The sequence below is a fragment of the Sinocyclocheilus grahami genome, unplaced genomic scaffold (assembly GCF_001515645.1).
Source record: "Sinocyclocheilus grahami isolate Dianchi unplaced genomic scaffold, SAMN03320097.WGS_v1.1 scaffold12.1, whole genome shotgun sequence".
Lineage (NCBI taxonomy): Eukaryota > Metazoa > Chordata > Actinopteri > Cypriniformes > Cyprinidae > Sinocyclocheilus > Sinocyclocheilus grahami.
Genome location: NW_015505191.1, coordinates 148,710 through 175,044, shown reverse-complemented (window position 1 = coordinate 175,044; position 26,335 = coordinate 148,710). Strand labels below are relative to the sequence as shown.

Sequence of the window (26,335 nt, the reverse complement as noted above, 5' to 3'; positions counted from 1 at the left end):
AAACAGTATAGATTATTACTTAATAGTAATATAATATTTGTGAACACAACTGTGTATGTCAGAGCATAAATCCCCCAAAACTATGCATGGGGGCTTGCTTTGGTGTTGCCACCCCTCATAGACCCCATGCCTCACCTTTGCCACCCTAAAAATTATTTTCTAGATCCGCACCTGGAAACTGACACGAGATTAGAGAATCACACGATCCGTACGGAGCATGCGCGAAATCATGAGGACGCGATTTTTGTCTTGATGTTTGCGCAGACGCACTGAAGGGGAAACAGTATGGGGTTATTTTAATGACAGTTTGAGCGTGCACACTTTGAGCTAGAGGAGAGACACGTTTTAAGTGCGCGCACTCTCTCTGGGCTAGAGCAGCGTGTATCTGTATTTTATTTTATTTTTTAAACGAAGCATTAACACATGTTAGACTGCACCCCATAAACACAATCAAGCCTAGAAAAAAAACAGTCAACCATCCCTTTAATAATTCAGCATATATTGATGTATACAGCAAACACACACGTGTGTATACAGTGATGGCCAAAATTAGGCTATTAGAACACTAGTATTTTAACCAGCTAAAAGGTCACATATATATATATATATACAGTATATCCACCACTGTGCTGTAAAAGACTGATCTGTAGTTATCAGAAAAGTTTGTTTAGGTTATTTATTTAGGTTAAAATAAATCTAAAAATATTCAAAGAAAATATTAAATGAATGTTCCATAAACAATAGAAGTGAAGTTCAATCAACCACCAGTGTTTGTGGAATAAAATTACAGTGAGGCACCACATACAATGGAAATGAATGAGACCATTTTTTTACAAGCAGAAATATGAAGCTTAGAATTTTATAAAGCACTTAATTCGGTTGAAACTTGTTTATTTGAGCATTAAAGTTGTTCTTGTAATTTTTATGATCATTTTAGAGTTTTTAGGCATTATGTTGTCATGGCATCGAAGTTGTAAAATTGTATATAATTTTACTTTACATTTTTTCCACATGCTTATTCTTTATGCTTGTATGTTTGAAACAGTAATCATAGGTTATTTATTTAGGTTAAAATAAATCTAAAAATATTCAAAGAAAATAGTAAATGAATGTTCCATAAACAATAGAAGTGAAGTTCAATCAACCACCAGTGTTTGTGGAATAAAATTACAGTGAGGCACCACATACAATGGAAATGAATGAGACCATTTTTTTTACAAGCAGAAATATGAAGCTTAGAATTTTATAAAGCACTTAATTCGGTTGAAACTTGTTTATTTGAGCATTAAAGTTGTTCTTGTAATTTTTATGATCATTTTAGAGTTTTTAGGCATTATGTTGTCATGGCATCAAAGTTGTAAAATTGTATATAATTTTACTTTACATTTTTTCCACATGCTTATTCTTTATGCTTGTATGTTTGAAACAGTAATCATTCATGTTTACGGATTGACCCTTTCACTTCCATTGTGAACCTGGACTGTTCTTTTAACATAATATTAGCAGGCCTCCATAACCTTCGAAATTATTTTAAATAAATACAAGAACATTTTTTTTTTTCAATCAGAGTAAATGGGCTGTACTTTGCCGTAATGCTCTGAGTATATGTGGAATTTCAGTTACTAAGCAACAGGTGCGGCACACACACACACACACACACACACACACACACACACACACACACACACTCAAACAGATGTGATAGAGCAAAAGAAGAAGAAAAAAAACAGAGCACCAGCAAGAGATGGGAAGAATGCCTGTTCCTAATGATAAACAAAAAAACATGATGATGAGATATAACCAAAACTCAGCCTCCACTGATAAACAACGCAACTGAGCACTTTCCCTTCATCTCAGCAATCTCCGGCCAAAACAAAACAGCCCTCTCAACTTCTGTCCCTCACTCTCAGCTCCTCCCACAGCCGCTCACCAATTCATTCTGAATAAAGCCACTCATTCTGAATAACCTCAAACACTCCACTGCAGCATTCTTCATCCAAATCAGACACGGTTCACGACAATAAAGCACTGCAAATGCAATATCCTTTTCCTGAACTGCATACATGGCACGCTTGCTGCATGTGAAGTGCTTCTCTGAACTCTCGCTTCTTAATAGGGCAAGGTTTATGCCAGGAAATAATTCTTCTTGTAACATAAGAGTTTATATGTTACACTGTTATTAATTTTGAACTGACAACAGGGATTAGTAATGAATACTGTATTCTCACTGAGGAGCGTTAAAATCTTCTGAGCCTTGTGGCAAAGAGAACAATAAAGGTCACATTTAGTTACAGTGAATAAAAAAGGATAGGGTTGAAAGGATAGTATTGCACTGGCTGGATGTGAATGAGAAGACACCTCAGGACCTGACTGTTTAGTAGATATAATTATTGTCTTGATGTTTGCTCATCTTCTAGAGCTTAATGAAAACCTAAAGTGGTGCCTTGCCTTTGTCAAAGCAACAACAGTCCAAGCAAAAATGGTGATTTCATGTATTTGTTCATGCAGAGCTTATTTATTTAACACATTCTGACTCTTTCTCATTTCCTTTTATTGTTGATTTAGTCACATTTTCCATATTTCATATTCTCAACTCAAACATTTACATTCACCCGCACATCAGTGTTATATTTTACTAAGTGAAAATGAGTTGTGATCCCGTGCTCGTATTTGTAGCGTGTTCTCATATACCCGTATTACTGACGCCGTTCTTGTTTCTGTATTATTTAGTCCCGACAGTTAAAGCGCTCAAGGACTTTGAGAGCGAACTCTCCGTAAAATAACTGCTTACCCCTGCAAAACACCGTGAAACAGCAGGCTCTCCCCGCATTACCTGCGCCTGAGCCCAGGAGAGTACCTGACACGAGAGAATGGGGCTTTAATTGTACTTTAAAAAAGAAAGTGTGGATGTTGTGATTTGCCTAGGGTATTGTAGTAACCGGAGTCGGACTGATCATTGAAAACAGGCAGCGCAAATCTTATCGCCTGTTCTCAAGGTAGACGGAAAACAAGTCGAGCGGCGGAGAGAAATTCCCACCCCCTGTAGGGTTCACGTTCATCAGCTCATTTATGGACAACGCGCGTAGACTGCAGGTCTGACTTGAGCATACGGCGGGACGGAATAACGCTCTGTAGAGCAGAAGGCTGTTCACGTGCATTTTCGGAAAACTTTTCCGTTGACGTTTATTAAGAGCCGCCTATGAGTCTCCGGCGAGCGTGAGCGCTCGTTTGATTATTTTTGCTTACACGGTCTCGCGCAGCGCAGCTCTTTGGTGTCTGTCTGACTGGAACTTTTTCAAGGATTTCGTCGATGAACTTGTTGCGGTGAGTCCCCTTTAAACCCACACGGCCTGTGTTGTACTCTGTTTCTAGACTATGGAGGTTCCGGGGGAGGCTTGCGAGTCCCCAGACGCAGGTTTTCACGGACCTTACCAGAGCGTTTTCCAAAACGTGCGCGTCGCGAGAGAGAGCAACGCCGAGAGTTTGGACTTTTTTAGCTCCAAGAAGCGCGGCTGCCTGCTGGAGACCGCGTCGATGGAAATGCGTTTAAACAAGCTGGCCCCCAGCAAGGGAATAATATGCTGCCCCGAGAAAGAGTGCGAGAGTGCGAGTTCAGTGATGCGGAGTTCAACAGGAAGTAAATGCGACACGTCCTTGTCAAGCTCGGGCCGCGCAGACGCCACCGAAAGCAGCGGCAGTCGCGCAGGTTTCCTTTGGGGCGCAGAGAGCGGACAGAAGGGCTGCGCTGAGGCTGAAGTTAACTCGCACTGTGACGCAAGAGTGGCGAGTAGTAGTCGCGCGTGCAACAACAACACCACCACCACCACCAGCACCAGCAGCAGCACCAGCACCAGCAGCAGCAGTAGCATCTCGGAGACAACACGAGAGCTGTGCAAAGCCGTGTCCGTATCTTTGGGCTTAGCTATGGAGTCCAGCGAACTGGGCGAGGTGGGACCGCACCATGCGCCGCCGCCCCTGACCACTAAAAGTAGTAGCGAGGAAATCTATTTGTTTGGAATGCCTTTATTCAACTGCTCAGTGAGCGAACGGGAAGCAGGAGGGAAAGAAAGAGAGTACGCTCTCACGGCGGGACGAGACAGAGGCGCAGAGCTGCGAGGCAGGGACAAAGTGCTCGAGATGTTTAAAAGTGGCGACCTGGAGCAGCTAGCAGGTGAAGTGACGACCTTGCAGTGCAGCAGCGCGTCTCGATCACACCTAACCGCGGATGTGCAGGGTGTGCATGAGTTCGCCAGCTTGTCCGGGGACATTGACAACTTGAGTTCAGAAGGTACGGCAGCGACGACAGCACCGGGCATGGACTCAACGCGAGCGGCTTCGTGCCAGTTCGAACAACTGTTGCCCGCGAGCATGGCCCATTTCGTGCAACCGGAGCTCGAAAACGGACCGAGCCAGAGCTTCGCGAAGCCCGCGGAGATGTCCGGCGAGTTCGCGGGCCCCGTGGAGGATTACGTTAATCTCTATAATGTCAAAATCAAGGCGGAGATGATGCCCCGTGAACTAAATGATACTTGGGCGTACCCGCATAGGTACGCTGAGGACTGTAACGGCCAGTACGGGACTCCCAAACATAGGACCCCTTACGCATCTGGCCACGATACGCCTTTTATCTGTAACCCCTACGAGTACGGCCGAAACGAGGCTCTGGTTCCGCGGGAGCGACCTCCGCCCGGACAGTGGTACCCCGGCGGGATGTTGACCCGTCCCCCTTACCCTAACATGCCCTGCTTGAAAAACGAGATGGGCAACTGGCTGGATGTAACATCATTTACGGATGGCAGGTAAGAGGGAGCACTGCTGTGTTTTTTCTTTCCACACAAATTTTGTGCGCTACAACCAATTCGTTACGTTGATAAAGTTGATTAAAATGGCGCGCGTTAAAATAACACGCCTGTCTTTGTACCCCGAAATGCGACTGTACGGAGGACAGTGCAAAAGTTTGTCCGACTTGTAGAAATGTTTGTTTACAGTTTATATTTATTTTAATATGATTAATTAATGACTAACCGAAATTAGCAAGAAACAATGCACAGGACCATATGCACTCATTTGGAGTGCATAATTGAGTTTTTTTTTAAGGAGATTTCCAAACTTTACAGACCCTGGGACCTTTTATTCAGATTCTTAGCTGCCCCAGGGACCCTCAGAATAAAAAAAGCAAAATTTTCTTCTTAACAATTTATAAAAACTTTTATTAAACATTACATAATGCTCATTAAGTGATTAGTTAAAATATGTCCACTCAAATAGTCAGAAATTTTGTGAAATATTTTGAATAAAAGGCATTGTTTTATAAGACCCCAGTACTTTCGCATGACCCCTGGTTTCGTGTTCAGTTTCAGTTCTGTATAGGAATGTTCTTTATTGGTTTTCTGTTAATGGATTGGGTTCAGTTGCTTCAGGACCATTTTATTAGGTAGGAATTAAATAAAATTGTAATTCCTGAAGGAAGCCTTAATTTGTTTGAAGTTCCTCTCTTTATGTCTGCAGCCAAGTAAACCAGTACACAGAGGCAGCTGTACACATTGACACACTCCTCCCTCAGGGTAGCTGGGTTCCAGGGATACTGCCATCAAGGCAACCCCACACAGTTGTGTCCGAGCGCAAAGACACCATGCACTTCAAAGCTTTTAGCCTTGAACTTCTCTGTATTCTCGTTCTCATTCTGAGTCATTCACACATTTAATCACCCACAAACTATACATGGAAAGGGAACATTTTGATTCACACACCGACATGCAGGTCCAACTGTCATGCTGTGCATTTTCATTTACAGGCATTAGTTAAATTGCATTGCACAGACTAACAGTTTAAGCATTTATATCTTTTACTATATTTGGTTGTTTTGATATCTCACTTTGTCAACATTTGTGGTTTTACAGTGTTCTCTTTAATTAAAAATAAATGTAATTTGACTTGAACAAAAAGTGGGATGGCTGTTTTCAATTAGACCTGCACAGGCTGGAACAAAAGCAGAACATTAATAAGAAAATATGCAAGCTGGAAGGAAACTTTATCTTAAATTAAGACTACAGTCGTGGCCAAACGTTTTTGCAGTGACATTAATTTTTATGTTTTGCAAAATTTGCTGCTTAAGCGGTTGTGGTGTTCATTCACATTGTTTCTAGATTATGTCACTGCCAAAACTTGTAGAAACAATGTGAATGAACACCACAACAGCTTAAGCAGCAAATTTTGCAAAACACAAAATGTATGTCACTGCCAATACTTTTGGCCACAACTGTATATGGAGAAAAACAGTTGCGTGTCTCTGCATTTGTCTAAAGAACTTGAGTGAACGCTTGGTGCTTCCATCTGAACCATAGTTAAATTAGTATTTTTTCCAAGGCTGTGTTTTAGTGTATACGGAGTGTGTGTTTTTTTTCCTGAAAGGAATTTGAGCTTAGTTGTGTGTTTAACCTTTGAATCTTTGGGGTTTGAGTTGGATGCAAAACCACTTGATCTTTGCGAAAAATATGGTTTAAGACACCAGCCAGAAAATGAAACTGACACACAGAGACCCAAATAATGAGACAAAGTGTGAGGGACTTTATACTGGTCTTGACCTGATATCACACACAATAAATCTTCTGAACATGAATCTTACAACGAGGCCACATTTAGGCAAAAAATTGGTTTGTGAATACCACAAGTTTTTAGGGTACACTTTACTCATTTGAGTAAGAATTGTTTTTACTTACATGTACAGTTCACCATATTAATCTTTTGTGATTGTTGTGGTAGTCTGCTTGACAACTAGCTATAATTTAAGGTGGCTTTTCTTTTCAAAATATTGAACATTTTAAATAAGCGATGACTTTGATGATTGGATGGTGCAAAAATAGACAAACTGTGAACTGCTGGATGACCACTGAAGATAGGTTAGTGGTACAAATATGTTTGTATTTATTTGTGTGTCTATGAGTGGGAGAGACAGTGACAAAGAGGGAGAGAGAGGGAGTGGGGGGTTGCGGGGTTGTTAGATTTTTTTTGTGTATGTGCGTCTCTGTTGTGTAATAATCTGAAGTACACCAGTTTTAGTCAAACAGCATTCCAAACAAGGCAAAGGTTCCTTACAAAGTGTTCTAGGTAGAAACATGTGGCTTGTACTGAGAACCATAGAAGAGTTCACTGTAGCTCCATTGCACTAGAGTTGAGAACCCTCAGTCAAAGTGTTTTTATTTACAAATACAATTTGCATTTAGTCATTTAGCAGATGCTTTTATCCAAAGCGACTTACAAATGAGGACAATGGAAGCAATCAAAATCAACAAAAGAGCAACGATATGCAAGTGCTATAACAAGTCTTAGTTAGCTAAAGATAGTTCAATCAATAATGAAAATTCTGTCATAATTTATACATTTTCATGTCCTTTCAAACTCTTTTTACGTGCTTTCTACTGTGAACAAGACAAATATTTTGTTTGTTTGTTCAAACAGTGAAGTCAATGGGGTCCGGTGTTGTTTGGAATTAAGTATTCTTCAAAATATGTTATTTTGTGTTCTACAGAGGAAAAAAAATTATACAGGTTTGAAACAACATAAATTATGACAGAAAAAAATGAACAGATTTATCAATATTTACTTCAATCTCATGTTCCAAAAATAATCTTTCGACAAAAAAAGAGAGAATTTTAGAAAAATCTTTATAAAGCTCTTCCCATAAAATGATAGTTCAAAGTGACCGCTGTCAAACACTAAAAGTACAAAAATCACCGTAAAATTGTCCATATGTGTATAATAGCTTTGTGAAAGAAAATAAAATCTTTCTCTGAAATCTCATTCACATGTTCATTCAGGTTTGACTTAAGTGATGGCTTTATGACAACAGGGTGATTAAATAATGACAGAATTTTCATTTTCGGGAAAAATATTTCTTTAAGTTAACTTGATAAAAAAATAAATTTATGCCATTCACTTCTATGACTGCAAATTCACTGGGAGTCGATGGTAGATACGCGTACCATTGATTTCAGTGGAGCAAAAGTCAGCGTATATTGGGCAGAAGCGTCTAAATAAGTAGGTTTAGGTGCCACCTGTATGCTTCAGTGAGAGCATTATGTGCACTATTTGCAGTGGAAAAAAGCATCTGCTTGCTTTTTTGGCTACTGGGCTTTCAATCATCTGGAAATCCAGTTTCTTTGTATGATAATTGGGCCGTCTAATGGGTGGAAAATTGCATTAAATGAGTTATTGAAATGTATATTACTGAAATCTATGATATTAAAAATGCAACGCACAATCGGAGATGTATAGAGAAGAGGTTAGGTATATTCCATTTTAATGTGTGGGTTTAACGTTTATACTCTTGTCTCTGGAATAGGGTTGGGTATCGTTTGAATTTGATCAGTTCCGATTCTGATTCTGCTTATCGATTCAGATTCTTTTCGATTCCCAGTTTCGATTCCAATGTGATTAAATAAGGATATCAAACATTATCCTGTCTCTTTTTTGCAAACCATTTATTGGATCTGAATACCATGAACAAAAATCAACAGGCTACATAAAAACTGGACTCTTTAAGAGCTGTTTGTGTGCAAAATAGAACTGCATGATTCTGGATAAATTGGATACATTTTCTTTCTTTTTTTCCCCAATGGAAGTTGTGGTTCTCTCATGATTCTGAAGAAAAAACATTAGACAACTAAACAAAATCACATGTAATTTATGAATGAATGATTAAATGACTCACTCAAGATGTACTTGTTCCATTACTGGATGAATCAGCGTTCTTGAACGAACCTCTTGTCTGATTCAAAGACAAATACATTTTAACATTTTGCCACCTACTGGCGTAACAATGTAATCAATAAATCTTCATTTGAAGTGTCAAATGACTTTCAAAAGGTTTACTATATTTTAATCACTACCGTACACATCGTACACACAGTTTATATCTGAACTATAAACTTTTATCACAGTACTTCTGTGATTTGAATGTTTGTAACACAAAAATTATGATACTGTGTGGCTGAAAAGACTGTGAAGCTGTTTCATTCATGACAGACAGCTGCTCTCTTTAGGTCAGTGGCGGCGCGAACGTAAAAGTAAACGTTCAAATCACACTGGTGTGATCATACGCTTCACAGATGAACCAAGTGATCACAACATTGATTTCACACATCAAAGGTTGAGAAATGAAACAGACGAAACGTTGTAATTTAGCAATAGAATCACGTTGGTGTTTGAATCGTGTTCGCGATCTTTAACAATCTATTAAATTAAAGTGCTTTGTCACTGTAACAACGTTCGTAGGTCGGGAAGGAGGAGGCAAGTACCGGCGAACATTTAAAGAAAACTTTAATAAAATAAACAAACACAAAATGAAATTAAAGCGGCAGCCCCTCGCGGACGACTGCCGCACACAAAACACAAAATAAAGTCCAGGCCTGGTCCTCTCTCATCCAACACTGTCGTCACTCCTCCTTTTATCCTTCCTGAGCTCCTCCGTTCCCACGGCTCTTGGCCCCGCCCCTCTCGTCACATACCCCCATCACCCCTCGCAGGCTGGGGGGTACCCACGAGACTGCGCTCTACTGCATGTCCCTCCTTCCTCCCGGGTTTCGGCACCAATGTAACAACGTTCGTAGGTTGGGAAGAAGGAGGTGGGAAAATTTTTTAATACATTTACTACGTTTTAAAATGTATGATGCATCAAACATTTTTAATTTGAAATTTGAAAACAGACTTTTCATGATCTGGTCCCCACATGAAATGAGAACTGACCCTATTTGACATGCTCTGGGTCTTATTGTAATCAGCACACCTTATTAGATAACACTCCTCCTCTTAAAGGACTTCAACAAAAATCACACAGAGACCATTTTGTACAGTCCAGTAAATTTCCTTTGGATTTTTTTCCTGTTTATTATCCTGTAAGTTTTATTTAAAGTCATATATTACTAAAATAGTTGTGTGTCATTTCGTTTTGAAAGCAATTGCACCTCTAACTTAAACACCATATGTGTAATAGCTTTTCTTAAGTGCTATTGCTATGTGTAGAACATTTTTTTCACTACACTAAAAACTTTTTTTGTAGTTTTGTTTTTTCAGATCTAAGCCCTAATTAATTAATTAAATATAATTTGTATAATGATGTATAAGAAACCAAATGTCAAATATCACAGAGCACAAGAAAAGTTACTGTGCTAAAGATGATTGTCTCTGGAATGTTTTTTTTCTTCTTTTTGGTCTAGCATTTTATCTCAGTCAAGCACAACTTGACAAACATACAGATACACTGAAAAGAAAAAACAGTGATGTATATGCAGCAGTTCCTGGACATTGTTCCTAATATATGGTGATTCACATATTATTTTATCTTAGAGCTACTTTGACAAATGTGGCCGACATTTTCTCCTGAGTGCTGCAACAAAAATGTGCTCATTGTCCTCTTCATACAGGCAAATATTGGCTTAAATGATGAAACAAACACTTGGCAGCAACCCCATTCACTGGTTAATAATCAAGGGGAGATGATCTATATCAAAGGCTGCAATCTGCTGTTATCCTGGTCAGGGCTCCAGACAAAAAAAATCACATAAGGAGCCATCGGCTCCTATAAGAAACAAAAATGGGCATCAAATAATTTTTTTTAAGTGCCACAGAATAAACGTTTTATCAGTTCACAGGGCTCTAGACTCGTTCTTACCACTGGTCGCTCTTTTGTGACTAACTTTCTCAGTTGGTCGCACAAGCATATAAATTGGTCACTTTTTTTTTTGCTACAAAATGGGATTAATCAGTGCATGCTGATGAACTTTTATCAAAGTTTATAGTTATATGGTAACTAAAGTGGTTAACATTTAACCCGTTCTTTTTCATCAATAGTATTATTTGTTATTTGAATTTTGTGAACGGGCGTTCCTCTTTTGCTATGTTATAAGCTAGGCTTTGGATGCTTTCGCTTTTGGATTCTCGATCTTGTTGTAACGTTTTACAAGAAAATATAGTTTTGCTGACATAATACACCTTTCACTTTTTAAGTCTAAAACAAAAGATGCATTCATTGTTATTCTTTATTAAAAAGCACAACAGCAATGAAACAGTAGGCTACAATGACAAACTGGCTTACATAACGTTTATTTCACCACATGCTGTATTATATACCGACTAATAAATTACAGAACATTTAGCTAACACAGAGGAATCAAATAAATAAAAAAATTTAAAGAAAGAAATTCTACAATTTTGGTCGCAGTCTAGAGCTCTGGTTCAGTCCAAGTGTGGACTGAACCTGGGGGCTGAAATGTGCACAAGCACTGAAATGTGAAGCCGAATGGTTTGATTTGCCCCCAGGTGGCTGGACCCAGTATAGGCCATAAACCCTGCCCTCTCCATGTAATCTAATGGGACATGAGACAAACTAAAATAATGCTCTGGTTACTAACGTAACCTAGGTTCCCTGAGATAAGGGAATGAGCATTGTGTCAAGGATGCATGTGGGGAAACTCCCGTTTGCTCTTTTACTAAAGCCTGATTTGTTCACTTTTGTGTAGCTGCACAAACCAATGGCACTCCTGCCTTCCAGAAAAGGAGGAACCAACCTCTATATAAGTCAGCTCAGACCGCCATTTCATCAGAATCTTTCGACTGAAGCGACAGCTATCGATTTGCATGCAGCTTATAACACGTCAAGTCACGCAACACTCATTCCCTAATCTCAGGGACCGAGGTTACATTAGTAAGCAGAGCGTTCCCTATTGAACAGTCTCTTCCGTTGCGTCAAGGATGCATGTGGGGAACGCATCCAATAGTGCATGCTATGAGCAGATGCAGAACGAAGCCTGCTCTGCGAGCCCAGCCTCGGAGCACTCGTGTCAAGGACTCCTACAAAGCATGAGCAAAGTTGAGACCCAAGCCAATAGGCTGAGGACTACAAGACATAAACTTTTCCACTCTCAAGGGGAAAATCCGTGACAATCTCCGTGCCTGCAGGGCAGGAACATCTAAGTTATAGAATATAACAAAGGTGGATGGCGACGACCAGCTGGCGGCCGCACACATCTCACTAATAGAAATTCCGCTTGACCACGCCCAGTAGGAGGCCTCTAGTGGAGTGGGCCCTCACACCTTTGGGGCACTGAAAGCCAACTGAGGCGTAAGCCAAGGCTACAACATCTACAAGCTTTGCAGGCTGCTGACTGGGTGGGGTCTTCTGGCGACTAGCCGACGCTGAACTGGAGTGCTTATGCAGGAAATGACACAGCGCTTACGACGTCTTCTGTGCCTCCGTAAATTGCTCAGCAAACCTGTCCATGGCAGGGCCAAATAGTCCCTTTGGCGAGACTGGTTCGAGGAAGGCCATTTTCTGAGCGTCCCTGATCTCTGTAAGATTCAGCCAAAGGTGGTGCTCTGGAACCACCAGATTGGCCATGGCCTTTCCAATTGCTTTTGTAGCATGCAGAGCCAGGTCAGTTACTGTGAACAGCTCCTTAAAAGCATTAGATTCCTGGCCGGAGTCATCCATGTTGCTGAGAAGCTTGGCCTGGAACACCTGGAGTACCGCCATCGTATGCAGCCCTGAGCTGGCCTGACCGGCCGCTGCATAAGCCCTGTTGGCCGAGGCTGATTTAGTCCTGCAGGGCTTAGATGGAAGCGCTGCATGGGCTTTTAAACCGACGGCAGAATGACGGGCACAGGTGGGCAGCAACCATGTGTTCCAGAGGGGGTAGTAACTTGCTGTAACTTCTGTCGTCAACGCCATCAACGGTGGTGAGAGCGGCAGAAGTGGAGGGGTTAATATGAACCGAATAGGGAGCGCGCCACGTCTTGGTGAGTTCTTCATAAACTGCAGGCAAGAACCGCTGTTTCTTTCTCCTAGGCGAGAAAGCAAACAGGAGAGCGGGGAGGACAGCCTTCATTAAAGAAGGCGATCCAAGAGCAAAGACAGGCAAGACTCATACTCTCGCAGTGAGAGCATGACATCTCAGTGAGCACAGCCTCTGTATAGGCACTGCCTAGGAAGGGAATGCACTTGCTGTACCCGTCTGCGCGACATTTGAAACAAAATCGGCAAGAAATTTGCTCTTTGTAGTGCAGGATGGTCACAGGGGAAGTCTTTCCGCTTCTTCCTCTAAGGGGCTCCTATACTGCAGCGAGCAGCAGGCTGAGCTTCTTTCTTCGTCCCCTTCTGGCTTCTTGATAGCAAAGTCAGCAAAGGAATGATTTCGTCGCTGAAGTTGAAAATTCTGATGAAATTGCTCTCTAAGCTGACCTATATAGAGGTCGGCTCCTCTTTTTCTGGTAGGCTAGAGCGCCATTGGTTTGTGCAGCAACACAAACGTGAACAAATCAGGCTTCAGTAACAGAGTAAGCAGGAGTTTCCCCCTTGACGCAACAGGAGAGACCTTTGGCCAGGGAATCAAATGTCACTTCAAATAATTTTTTTTTTCAAAGATGGTTTCCATCATTTTAGGTAGTTCTTATCATGCTGATCTATGCATGTGGTGTGGTGACATGCCTGTTTCACACATATTCCGTTTGCAGTGTGTATGCAGTCCATGTGCATTACGTATGCGGTGCAGAAGCAGCATGGACTCATTTTGCTTTCACACAGGATGCATTTGCAGTAGTGCTAGGCAGTATACCGGTTCATACCGAATATCGGTGTTTATTTTTGTTATAATATGAATTTTTTTAATACCTCAATACCGGTGTATGTCACTTAAACAACGTTTGGAACGCGACACTGTTTGAAAGGGGTCCCTATTCACTGTTGCACTGTGGTAAGGGCACATCTGTATGTGTTACTAAGCGTGAAAGTTCAGAAACTGAAGCTGTAGAACTAATAGAATGTGATGACAAGAACTCATCCACAATATCCACATTGACCGCCACAAATATCCACCGCCCCTGCCATCAGCTCACGCGTCTCACACACACGAGCGCGAATTTAGCACTAGATTTAGTAACTTTCAGACCCTTTTAGTAGATTTTTTCCATAGAATATTCATACTGACAAACCTAGTGACTTTTTTGGATAAACCTTAGCTATGGTTCAGTTGGAAGATTTCGCCAGTGCTGTTCTGCGAACGCGAGGTCTGACTTTCCCGGAGAAGTGTCACTTCACTCAGCGTCTGTTCTGTGCAGTGAGCGGCAGAGAAGCAGCGCTTTCAGTTGGCCGCACCGCAGCCGACTCGTCAATAAATGAGTACAAAACAGCATTTCCTAGCACCTGTCGCTTACTGATTGTTTGGAATTATAAATATGAGCGTAGTTCGTCTGTTAATATCACAGGCACGTTTTTGTTTGTTGTTTTTTTTAGTTTGTTACTCAGACGCAGGCAGTGCTTCTGCATGAGACAAAAAAGTAATATAGCCAAAATAGCCGCTCTTTAGTGTAGATGCATGTTGATTTTATCAGACGTTGCTCTTTGTAGTGCAGGATGGTCACAGGGGAAGTCTTTCCGCTTCTTCCTCTACCGGGGCTCCTATACTGCAGCGAGCAGCAGGCTGAGCTTCTTTCTTCGTCCCCTTCTGGCTTCTTGATAGCAGAGTCAGCAAAGGAATGATTTCGTCGCTGAAGTTGAAAATTCTGATGAAATTGCTCTCTAAGCTGACCTATATAGAGGTCGGCTCCTCTTTTTCTGGTAGGCTAGAGCGCCATTGGTTTGTGCAGCAACACAAACGTGAACAAATCAGGCTTCAGTAACAGAGTAAGCAGGAGTTTCCCCCTTGACGCAACAGGAGAGACCTTTGGCCAGGGAATCAAATGTCACTTCAAATAATTTTTTTTTTCAAAGATGGTTTCCATCATTTTAGGTAGTTCTTATCATGCTGATCTATGCATGTGGTGTGGTGACATGCCTGTTTCACACGTATTCCGTTTGCAGTGTGTATGCAGTCCATGTGCATTACGTATGCGGTGCAGAAGCAGCATGGACTCATTTTGCTTTCACACAGGATGCATTTGCAGTAGTGCTAGGCAGTATACCGGTTCATACCGAATATCGGTGTTTATTTTTGTTATAATATGAATTTTTTTAATACCTCAATACCGGTGTATGTCACTTAAACAACGTTTGGAACGCGACACTGTTTGAAAGGGGTCCCTATTCACTGTTGCACTGTGGTAAGGGCACATCTGTATGTGTTACTAAGCGTGAAAGTTCAGAAACTGAAGCTGTAGAACTAATAGAATGTGATGACAAGAACTCATCCACAATATCCACATTGACCGCCACAAATATCCACCGCCCCTGCCATCAGCTCACGCGTCTCACACACACGAGCGCGAATTTAGCACTAGATTTAGTAACTTTCAGACCCTTTTAGTAGATTTTTTCCATAGAATATTCATACTGACAAACCTAGTGACTTTTTTGGATAAACCTTAGCTATGGTTCAGTTGGAAGATTTCGCCAGTGCTGTTCTGCGAACGCGAGGTCTGACTTTCCCGGAGAAGTGTCACTTCACTCAGCGTCTGTTCTGTGCAGTGAGCGGCAGAGAAGCAGCGCTTTCAGTTGGCCGCACCGCAGCCGACTCGTCAATAAATGAGTACAAAACAGCATTTCCTAGCACCTGTCGCTTACTGATTGTTTGGAATTATAAATATGAGCGTAGTTCGTCTGTTAATATCACAGGCACGTTTTTGTTTGTTGTTTTTTTTAGTTTGTTACTCAGACGCAGGCAGTGCTTCTGCATGAGACAAAAAAGTAATATAGCCAAAATAGCCGCTCTTTAGTGTAGATGCATGTTGATTTTATCAGACGATGCCGCGATTATAAATGAGAGTGACTCCTGGTTAACATGTATGAAAAGGGGTCGTGTAGAACTAATAGTGATTTATGTGTCGGTACTTTTTGAACATCTCCAGCACATTTTAACAATACCGTGATAATACTGATAACTGTGATAATTTTGGTCACTATAATCGTGATAAGAAATTTTCATACCGTTACATCCCTAGACTTTGGTATAGGCCTGGCCTGGGTGATAAAACCTATCCCTTTTTATCTATGGTACTCCATACTTTAATAGCGCTTGCTATGAGTGATAAGCAGACAGCACACACGAACACGTGCTGAAATGAGTACTGAGCCTGCCTGTGTTTGTGAATAAAAAATTTATATTAGTCGAATTTAAAATAAAAATTTGCAGTTGAATGCAAAAATGGTGCAATCAAATGTTAGGTGTGCTTAAGGGAGCCTTAAGGGCACACGAGATGTGGTGATGATGATATAAGTGTCCTTGTTTTTGTTAGCCTATCCAGTTGAACCCACGAGATGCGCCACTGCGTTATTCATTCAAAATATTAGAGAAATGTATAAAGCACAATGTGGAGAAGATCTTGATTAGGTTAAATCCGAAACCATTTTTTTAGACCGAAAACTATGACTGTTGCACTTGAGCTCACACGAGATAACTTCTAATTTAAGTGAACTTAAAACAATCTTTACATAAACCCATTATTAATAATAGGCTATTTAGCTACTGTGCTGTGCCCTTCAGCAAGCATTCAGAAATTAAATAGTTATCAAACACTAAATTATAAATTAAATAGGCCTATAGATAAATCCTTAAAGCTATAAAAGTTAATTTCTTTCTTTTGTTCTTTGATTGACAGACATCACAGCAGCTGGGTTATTAGCTTGTTTGCCTGCTATTGCATTAAGAGTTGCCACTGCTGAACATGAAGCAGTTTAGACACGCATAATATTTTCTCACAACTCTCTTTACATTTTCTGACTAACTTCAGGTCTTACAGTCTCTACTAATGAGCTGACGAGTTGAATCGGGTGTGTTAGATGAAGGGAGACAATGCTGGGGTGCTTCAGGACAGTTTAGAAAACCATTTCAGAGACATGTTCTTGTTAGCTATATCGCCCAGCCCTACTTTGGTACTATGGCTCCACATCATGATCACTACTGTGCAGACTCGGGCTACAAATGAATTGTTACTGTGCAGAGTCTGGCTTCAAATGACGCAATTTTCTCAAGATTACAGAAGCCATACTGAGAATGTTTTGGCTTCACTTTTCTATAGTGGAAGGAAGTAAGAAAGTGGAGACGTGTTATCCATCTTTTTTTTTTTTACAGTATATGGCTCAGTGATGCTGTCATGTGTTTATGTCTCCCGTCCTGTAACAGCCCATAGCTCTGTTACTATGGATTTTGGTAAGATGTAGTTCCACTACCATCCTATGGGGGCTCTAAGTTGCGTACTCTCTCTAACTTAAGCCAGGTGAAGCAGTAGAGGATGATGTTTGGTTAGGAGGAAGCATGGCCGCCTGCTTTTTTCTCCTTCAACACTGTAGAGTCCGGATTGATAAACATTTGTGTTTCAAGCTAAAGAAATAAGGACTCTTTTATATTGGTAGTTTACTTGCTACTAATATGCCCACTGGATGAAAGGGGTTGTGTTGCTGTGCTGAGACCTTCGTTTCACATCCTATTGTGAACATTTTGGTAGTGATGGGAAACCGAGGCTTTCTGAACCGTTTGAGGCTTTCATCAAACTGTGCCGAAAAACGGTTCATTACTTAAAGCTTTTTAAAGGGGTCATATGATGTTGCTAAAAAGAACATTATTTTGTGTATTTGGTGTAATGAAATGTGTTTATGTGGTTTAAGGTTAAAAAAACACATTATTTTCCACATACTGTACATTATTGTTTCTCCTCTATGTCCCGCCTTTCTGAAACGCGTCGATTTTTACAAAGCTCATCGTTCTGAAAAGTTAGGTGTGCTCTGATTGGCCAGCTATCCAGTGCGTTGTGATTGGCCGAATACCTCAAGCGTGTGACAGAAATGTTATGCCCCTTACCATATTGTGATGCCGTCTCCCGGCCAGAGCGACGAGACAAACAAAAAAACCCATTACAAATGATGAATTTGTTGCATCCAGTGAGGACATAATTACGGATTATAATGACTTATACTGTCTTTTTACGCGTTGCGTTGCATTGCGCCGCGTAAACATAAAACCATGTCTGCATTTGTGATCAGAGAAACGACAAACAACAAGCGCTACCCTACACTGCTCAAAACTGGCTTTTTAATCATCAGTGGTAAATGTTATGCCTACATTCATTCAAGTGTCTTAGCCTGCTGAATTCCTTTGCTTTGTTTTTCTGTCATCAACTGTTTTTTGTTTGACATTTTTTCACACTTCAGTAATAACCTTATGGACTGCATCAGTTTGTCTATTTGGACTTTGTGCTTACTCTTTAAAGTTTCTATCTTGTTCCAGTATTATTTAAGGTACACATATTAAGTGTGGTTGGCTGGCCCCTCCCTCGATATATTTTGTAGCGGCTCCTTCTTTGAGAGAGTAGGGACGGTTACACTCATTTTACAGCACCAGCATTTGTAGATGTCCTAGGAACATGTATACACCTTTCTAAATGTTAGCATTTGTTCTAGCATCGGATATCTGATGTCTCTTTCTATAAATAATGACTGTTTTTCTGTTGTTACTTTGTTTTAAGTGTTGTAGTGATAGGTGTGCTAAATTTCTACTAGTACATCAATATGTGATGCTTGATCAGAGCCGTCTCTGTTTGATGGCAGGTAGTAAGTCCCTTACCCACATGATCTTCTCTTGATTATTAGCCATTGAATGGGATTATTGTTTCAGGATTGGTTGTCTAATGAGGCTATAGACTATGCTTTGCAGGCAAATGTGATTGTATAAAAAAGTATAGATCCACATGCACAACAAAGATTAATTTGTATTTTAAAATTAAAAATCTGAAATTGTTCATTTATTTTTTTTGTCAAAATAATGTATGCTATACTTTGTGTGCAAAAATGGTTTAAAATATAAAGGTTACAATGTAAAGTGATTTTTAAAGAAGACATATGCACAGCTTGAAAGCAGTTGCGGTAACCGTAACCAAAGTTGCCAAATTACAGTCTGATGTTTAACAGCAAATACTGTTTTAATCAAAATAGATTGACAGATATGCGGATACTCGGTGAGGTATTTTAAATTTATTTATGACGGTGACATTCAGTTGCTCAATAGAAATAGGTTAATAGAAATGTGCTTTTCACTTAATGAAGTTTTCCATGCACAGTGACCTGACTAATCTATAATGAAATTTGCTATTATTTTCATTAGCTGTTGTACATGGTGTACATGTACATTTAGAAATTGTAAATTTGTGGTTTGCTGCTTTACTGAAATGCAAAGGTTTACCAATCCATTTATTGAAAAATATTATTTTGGTGGTAACCGTTTTAATGTTTAAAATAAAAGTGTATGTTCAAGTCAGCTGTTGACAGGAGTGGTTTGTTACAGCTCAAATACTGTAGGTTGCGCGTGTTATCTCTCATTCTCTAGTCCCTATTGGCTTCTCATTATCATCATGTTTACAGAGAACAATTCTAAAAGAGCATTCGTTTTAAATGAAAATGAAAGGAGGCAGTGGTGTTTGATATCATATTTCGTCTTATTGTATATATACAGTGAGGAAAATTGCATTAGCCAAGGCGAGCTGACTGACGTTATCAAGTACGCTGCTGTTTGCAGAATTACCGGACGTGCGTCGTCCCGTCCGCGGGAGTTCACACTCCCGAGTCAAACTCACAAAGTCCGAACTACTGAGGATGCAAGTCCGAAATTTGCGTACTTTGTATTGAGAAACCAGTGCAGACCTACGTCACCAGACTATTTGCCTATTCGTCACTGTACTTTAGGCCGCGATAGAAATGCAGACAGCAACAGGTCTGGGGGAAAAAAGTTCCTGGGACAAATTGTTCCAGGTAATTTCGGTGGAAAAGTGGCTAGAGACAATGGTAGCTTTAGCAACATTAGCCTTACAGAGTGCCAAGAAGCTCTTACAGAAAGGCAGTTTGGAATACAAAATATGACGTGTGATACTTTGCATGGAGCTGATGTTCGTGCACGAAGCGTTGGTCTTGATTTCTTTTTCAGAATCAATATATATCTAAATAGGACTTTACCGAGTTTGTCTGGGACATTTCCTTCAAGAAAAGGTAACTTAACCACAGTTAAGCGGCTCAGATGGAAGGAGTTTATGGAGACCAGAGTATGTGAGCGGAGTGCAGAGTGGAGTGGTGTGATTTTGACTGGAGGGAGGATCTGATTTTTTAAAAAAGTCGGAGCATCGTGGTTTTCACTCGCTCCAAGAGCGCTTCACCACCACTCCATCACGAGTCCAATTCATGCCAATGGCCCGTAATATAACCGCATATTTAGCAAGAATTCACGTTAAACATATTTAGCTAGCTTGATAGAGAAGGATCACTCAAATCAGAAAGAATGTGAAGGCTATGATGACGGCAATGGACATGAGCGGAAAGTTATAGTTCTAAAGGAATTAGTTTGTTCCTTCTACCCAGCAGGCACCGGACGTCTATGTAACATCAGGTGGACGTTGGACATGACGTCAGACAGACGTTGTATTTTGGTTGAAAATGAAAATCGGGTTGACGTCAATATTTGATGTAAATTTTACGTTGAGTTAACATTGGATTTTAGTTACACAACCTAAAAACAACAAAATATCAACGTCAGCTGATGTCGGTATTGGACATCAATTTAACATTGACATTAGACCTTGAATTTACATTGCATTTTGGTCACCCGGCGTCGCAACCGAAATTTAACCAAATATCAACGTCTTATGACATTGTGTGCCTGCTGGGTAGATACTGAATATTTTCAGGTGAAAGCATGATTTAAACAGGTACAACACTTATTCACACGCAATTGCTCTCTCAATAATGCATTCAAACTAATAAAATCTTTCAGTGCTACTTCATCTGCATCCGATTTCGAATGAGCAGAAATCTGTAAGAAATGCAGCGATCCATAGGTAAAATAACTGATGAAAACGTAGTTATTTTCATCCCAAACAAAATTTGCACTGCAAAAAGCAGCAGTTATACCTTTTAATGCTGACAACCATGTTATTAGCTCATGTGGTAGGAAAAAAGTTTGCACACTATGTTCCAGCCACTTTGAAACACTCCTGTTATTTTGTTTATTCCTTGGTGCATCCCAAAACACACTTGTAATGCCTCTTTTACGCTGACATTGTATCTCCACTCCATCAGCTACAACAGAAAAACAGTAAAACCGGACTGCTGCTTCTCACTCAGGGCTGTGTTTATGCTAATAGGGCAGAGAGTATCACAAATGTGCGGGACTGCGGGACAACAATGACGTGTACGTAGGGAGAAATCTGGAATCACTTGTTCAGAGAGACTGTTTATGATTTATTGGGATTATAAAAAATGAGTGGGTGGATTTTTGCCATTATAGGCTGGTTGTTTTCACACACTGCAGCCAAACAATTGTGTTCAGACACTTTTGCATATTTCAAACACAATTATTTTTGCATAAAAGGTCCTCTTTAACCTCTTACTTCACTATATTACAATTAAATCCTAATCTAATCATGACAAACTTTATATCGTTGTTAAAAATTATGTAGGAAAAGTAATAGATTAATTTATGACAAGCGTGCACCTCAAAAATATATATCATAACAGGAGTTCTGACCTTTGTCACAAAAAGTCTTTTTCATTGCCTTTTTCTCTATCACACTTTAGAAATCATCAGAAATTATATATCAATTGAAAACTTAAAATCTCAAAATTCATCCTTTTGAAAACCATTTTAAAATCAGACATTTCATTACCATGAAAATGGTATATCAAAATCATGTTACAAAATGTTTTCATTCATGTATTATACAAATTTAAGTTTGGATAGTGCACTTTCATGTCTATGTTCAAAAATGTGAGTGACAGTTAAGGGGTTAAAAGTTAAAAATTAACAATTTATAAGTGTTTTGTTATATACAGTACTGTTCAAATGTTTAGGGTCAGTAAGATTTTTTCTAAAGAAATTAGTAAGGACCAATTAAATAGATAATAAATGAAAATAGTGATAAAAATACACTGTAAAAGGCAATCAGTTAACTTTATTTAAAAAAAGTGCTCTGATTGGCCAGCTATCCAGTGCGTTGTGATTGGCCGAATACCTCAAGCGTGTGACAGAAATGTTATGCCCCTTACCATATTGGGATGCCGTCTCCCGGCCAGAGCGACGAGACAAACAAAAAAACCCATTACAAATGATGAATTTGTTGCATCCAGTGAGGACATAATTACGGATTATAATGACTTATACTGTCTTTTTACGCGTTGCGTTGCATTGCGCCGCGTAAACATAAAACCATGTCTGCATTTGTGATCAGAGAAACGACAAACAACAAGCGCTACCCTACACTGCTCAAAACTGGCTTTTTAATCATCAGTGGTAAATGTTATGCCTACATTCATTCAAGTGTCTTAGCCTGCTGAATTCCTTTGCTTTGTTTTTCTGTCATCAACTGTTTTTTGTTTGACATTTTTTCACACTTCAGTAATAACCTTATGGACTGCATCAGTTTGTCTATTTGGACTTTGTGCTTACTCTTTAAAGTTTCTATCTTGTTCCAGTATTATTTAAGGTACACATATTAAGTGTGGTTGGCTGGCCCCTCCCTCGATATATTTTGTAGCGGCTCCTTCTTTGAGAGAGTAGGGACGGTTACACTCATTTTACAGCACCAGCATTTGTAGATGTCCTAGGAACATGTATACACCTTTCTAAATGTTAGCATTTGTTCTAGCATCGGATATCTGATGTCTCTTTCTATAAATAATGACTGTTTTTCTGTTGTTACTTTGTTTTAAGTGTTGTAGTGATAGGTGTGCTAAATTTCTACTAGTACATCAATATGTGATGCTTGATCAGAGCCGTCTCTGTTTGATGGCAGGTAGTAAGTCCCTTACCCACATGATCTTCTCTTGATTATTAGCCATTGAATGGGATTATTGTTTCAGGATTGGTTGTCTAATGAGGCTATAGACTATGCTTTGCAGGCAAATGTGATTGTATAAAAAAGTATAGATCCACATGCACAACAAAGATTAATTTGTATTTTAAAATTAAAAATCTGAAATTGTTCATTTATTTTTTTTGTCAAAATAATGTATGCTATACTTTGTGTGCAAAAATGGTTTAAAATATAAAGGTTACAATGTAAAGTGATTTTTAAAGAAGACATATGCACAGCTTGAAAGCAGTTGCGGTAACCGTAACCAAAGTTGCCAAATTACAGTCTGATGTTTAACAGCAAATACTGTTTTAATCAAAATAGATTGACAGATATGCGGATACTCGGTGAGGTATTTTAAATTTATTTATGACGGTGACATTCAGTTGCTCAATAGAAATAGGTTAATAGAAATGTGCTTTTCACTTAATGAAGTTTTCCATGCACAGTGACCTGACTAATCTATAATGAAATTTGCTATTATTTTCATTAGCTGTTGTACATGGTGTACATGTACATTTAGAAATTGTAAATTTGTGGTTTGCTGCTTTACTGAAATGCAAAGGTTTACCAATCCATTTATTGAAAAATATTATTTTGGTGGTAACCGTTTTAATGTTTAAAATAAAAGTGTATGTTCAAGTCAGCTGTTGACAGGAGTGGTTTGTTACAGCTCAAATACTGTAGGTTGCGCGTGTTATCTCTCATTCTCTAGTCCCTATTGGCTTCTCATTATCATCATGTTTACAGAGAACAATTCTAAAAGAGCATTCGTTTTAAATGAAAATGAAAGGAGGCAGTGGTGTTTGATATCATATTTCGTCTTATTGTATATATACAGTGAGGAAAATTGCATTAGCCAAGGCGAGCTGACTGACGTTATCAAGTACGCTGCTGTTTGCAGAATTACCGGACGTGCGTCGTCCCGTCCGCGGGAGTTCACACTCCCGAGTCAAACTCACAAAGTCCGAACTACTGAGGATGCAAGTCCGAAATTTGCGTACTTTGTATTGAGAAACCAGTGCAGACCTACGTCACCAGACTATTTGCCTATTCGTCACTGTACTTTAGGCCGCGATAGAAATGCAGACAGCAACAGGTCTGGGGGAAAAAAGTTCCTGGGACAAATTGTTCCAGGTAATTTCGGTGGAAAAGTGGCTAGAGACAATGGTAGCTTTAGCAACATTAGCCTTACAGAGTGCCAAGAAGCTCTTACAGAAAGGCAGTTTGGAATACAAAATATGACGTGTGATACTTTGCATGGAGCTGATGTTCGTGCACGAAGCGTTGGTCTTGATTTCTTTTTCAGAATCAATATATATCTAAATAGGACTTTACCGAGTTTGTCTGGGACATTTCCTTCAAGAAAAGGTAACTTAACCACAGTTAAGCGGCTCAGATGGAAGGAGTTTATGGAGACCAGAGTATGTGAGCGGAGTGCAGAGTGGAGTGGTGTGATTTTGACTGGAGGGAGGATCTGATTTTTTAAAAAAGTCGGAGCATCGTGGTTTTCACTCGCTCCAAGAGCGCTTCACCACCACTCCATCACGAGTCCAATTCATGCCAATGGCCCGTAATATAACCGCATATTTAGCAAGAATTCACGTTAAACATATTTAGCTAGCTTGATAGAGAAGGATCACTCAAATCAGAAAGAATGTGAAGGCTATGATGACGGCAATGGACATGAGCGGAAAGTTATAGTTCTAAAGGAATTAGTTTGTTCCTTCTACCCAGCAGGCACCGGACGTCTATGTAACATCAGGTGGACGTTGGACATGACGTCAGACAGACGTTGTATTTTGGTTGAAAATGAAAATCGGGTTGACGTCAATATTTGATGTAAATTTTACGTTGAGTTAACATTGGATTTTAGTTACACAACCTAAAAACAACAAAATATCAACGTCAGCTGATGTCGGTATTGGACATCAATTTAACATTGACATTAGACCTTGAATTTACATTGCATTTTGGTCACCCGGCGTCGCAACCGAAATTTAACCAAATATCAACGTCTTATGACATTGTGTGCCTGCTGGGTAGATACTGAATATTTTCAGGTGAAAGCATGATTTAAACAGGTACAACACTTATTCACACGCAATTGCTCTCTCAATAATGCATTCAAACTAATAAAATCTTTCAGTGCTACTTCATCTGCATCCGATTTCGAATGAGCAGAAATCTGTAAGAAATGCAGCGATCCATAGGTAAAATAACTGATGAAAACGTAGTTATTTTCATCCCAAACAAAATTTGCACTGCAAAAAGCAGCAGTTATACCTTTTAATGCTGACAACCATGTTATTAGCTCATGTGGTAGGAAAAAAGTTTGCACACTATGTTCCAGCCACTTTGAAACACTCCTGTTAAAAGTTAAGTGAACTTGACAATTCTGAGTTACATTAACAAATAAACAAAATAAAATGTTGTGGTTACTTATTTTTTAAGTTGGACTAACTTTAATTCATTAAATTGCAATTACTTAAAAGTGTGAATCTACTTAACTTAAAATTAACAAATTAATCTGAGTTCTGTCTATTTACTTAAATTGAAAAAACCTGTTGCCTTGAAAAAATTAAGTAACCACAACTTATTGTATTTGTGTAATTACAATTCACCTGAGACTGATTTGATGTAATCTTATTTTACTGATTTCTTTCTAAAGTAAAATTGAAGGCTACTAATACAATTCTCAAAAATACAAAATTGTTCAAAACAGACTGCACACAAACATTTCTATGAAGAATTGTCAAAAGTCAACTCACCCTTATTTATATATAGCACTTCATACAATACAGATTGTGTCAAAGCAGCTTTACATTGTTAAACAGGAATATAGTGTCAATAATGCAAACAAAATTCAGTTATGCAGTAAAGCAGCTCTAAAAAGAGGACAAAAGTAAACAGTCAATATTTCAGTTAAAGTCAGTTCATCGTTGATTCAGTGATGTCATCATCATCCAGCTCAGTTCAGTTCTCTTCAAATAGTGAACCTGCCATTATATTAGGGGGGCGGCCCCCCTAATAATAAAATCAGGCTCCCGGTGATATTAACCTCTGCCGTCTCACTAATGAGGACATAAATACATGAACAACATCTCCAGAACTGCTCTGAGAGTCACTTCATGAGCATTTGACCGTTTCATTTGAGTAAAACTATCATCATGTCATACACACACAGAAATGTAAAGGTATTCACGGCAACACATCAAAATAAAAGTTTGGTTTAACTTGAGGGCATTGGCAGAAATATTGTTGAGTAGAATGTACGTAACAGGCTGCTACTACTACTACTATAATTAGTAAAAGCTTATTTTTAAGGAATAATCATACAATATTTCTTCAATGTTTTAATTGTAATATTAAATTACCTTTATTTTCCAAAAAATACAATTTGTTTAATTTTCATTACTTAAAAGATAGATTAAATTAATGTTTTATGCCTTTAAAAAAATTTAAATACACAACACAGAATTTCTGAGCAAAAAATCATAAGGCTATTGTAAGAATAAAT

General features: G+C 39.3%; 1 protein-coding gene across 1 annotated transcript in view; it reads left to right on the top strand.

Moving 5' to 3' along the window:
• The first annotated feature begins 3,061 nt into the window (after positions 1–3,061).
• LOC107596701 (androgen receptor-like) overlaps positions 3,062–26,335 on the top strand; it is a 111,694-nt gene continuing 88,420 nt past the window's right edge. The window contains exon 1 of the mRNA XM_016287502.1: positions 3,062–4,799. Coding sequence (XP_016142988.1) covers positions 3,376–4,799 — 1,424 coding nt within the window. The 5' untranslated portion in view covers positions 3,062–3,375. The remainder of the gene's footprint in view (positions 4,800–26,335) is intronic.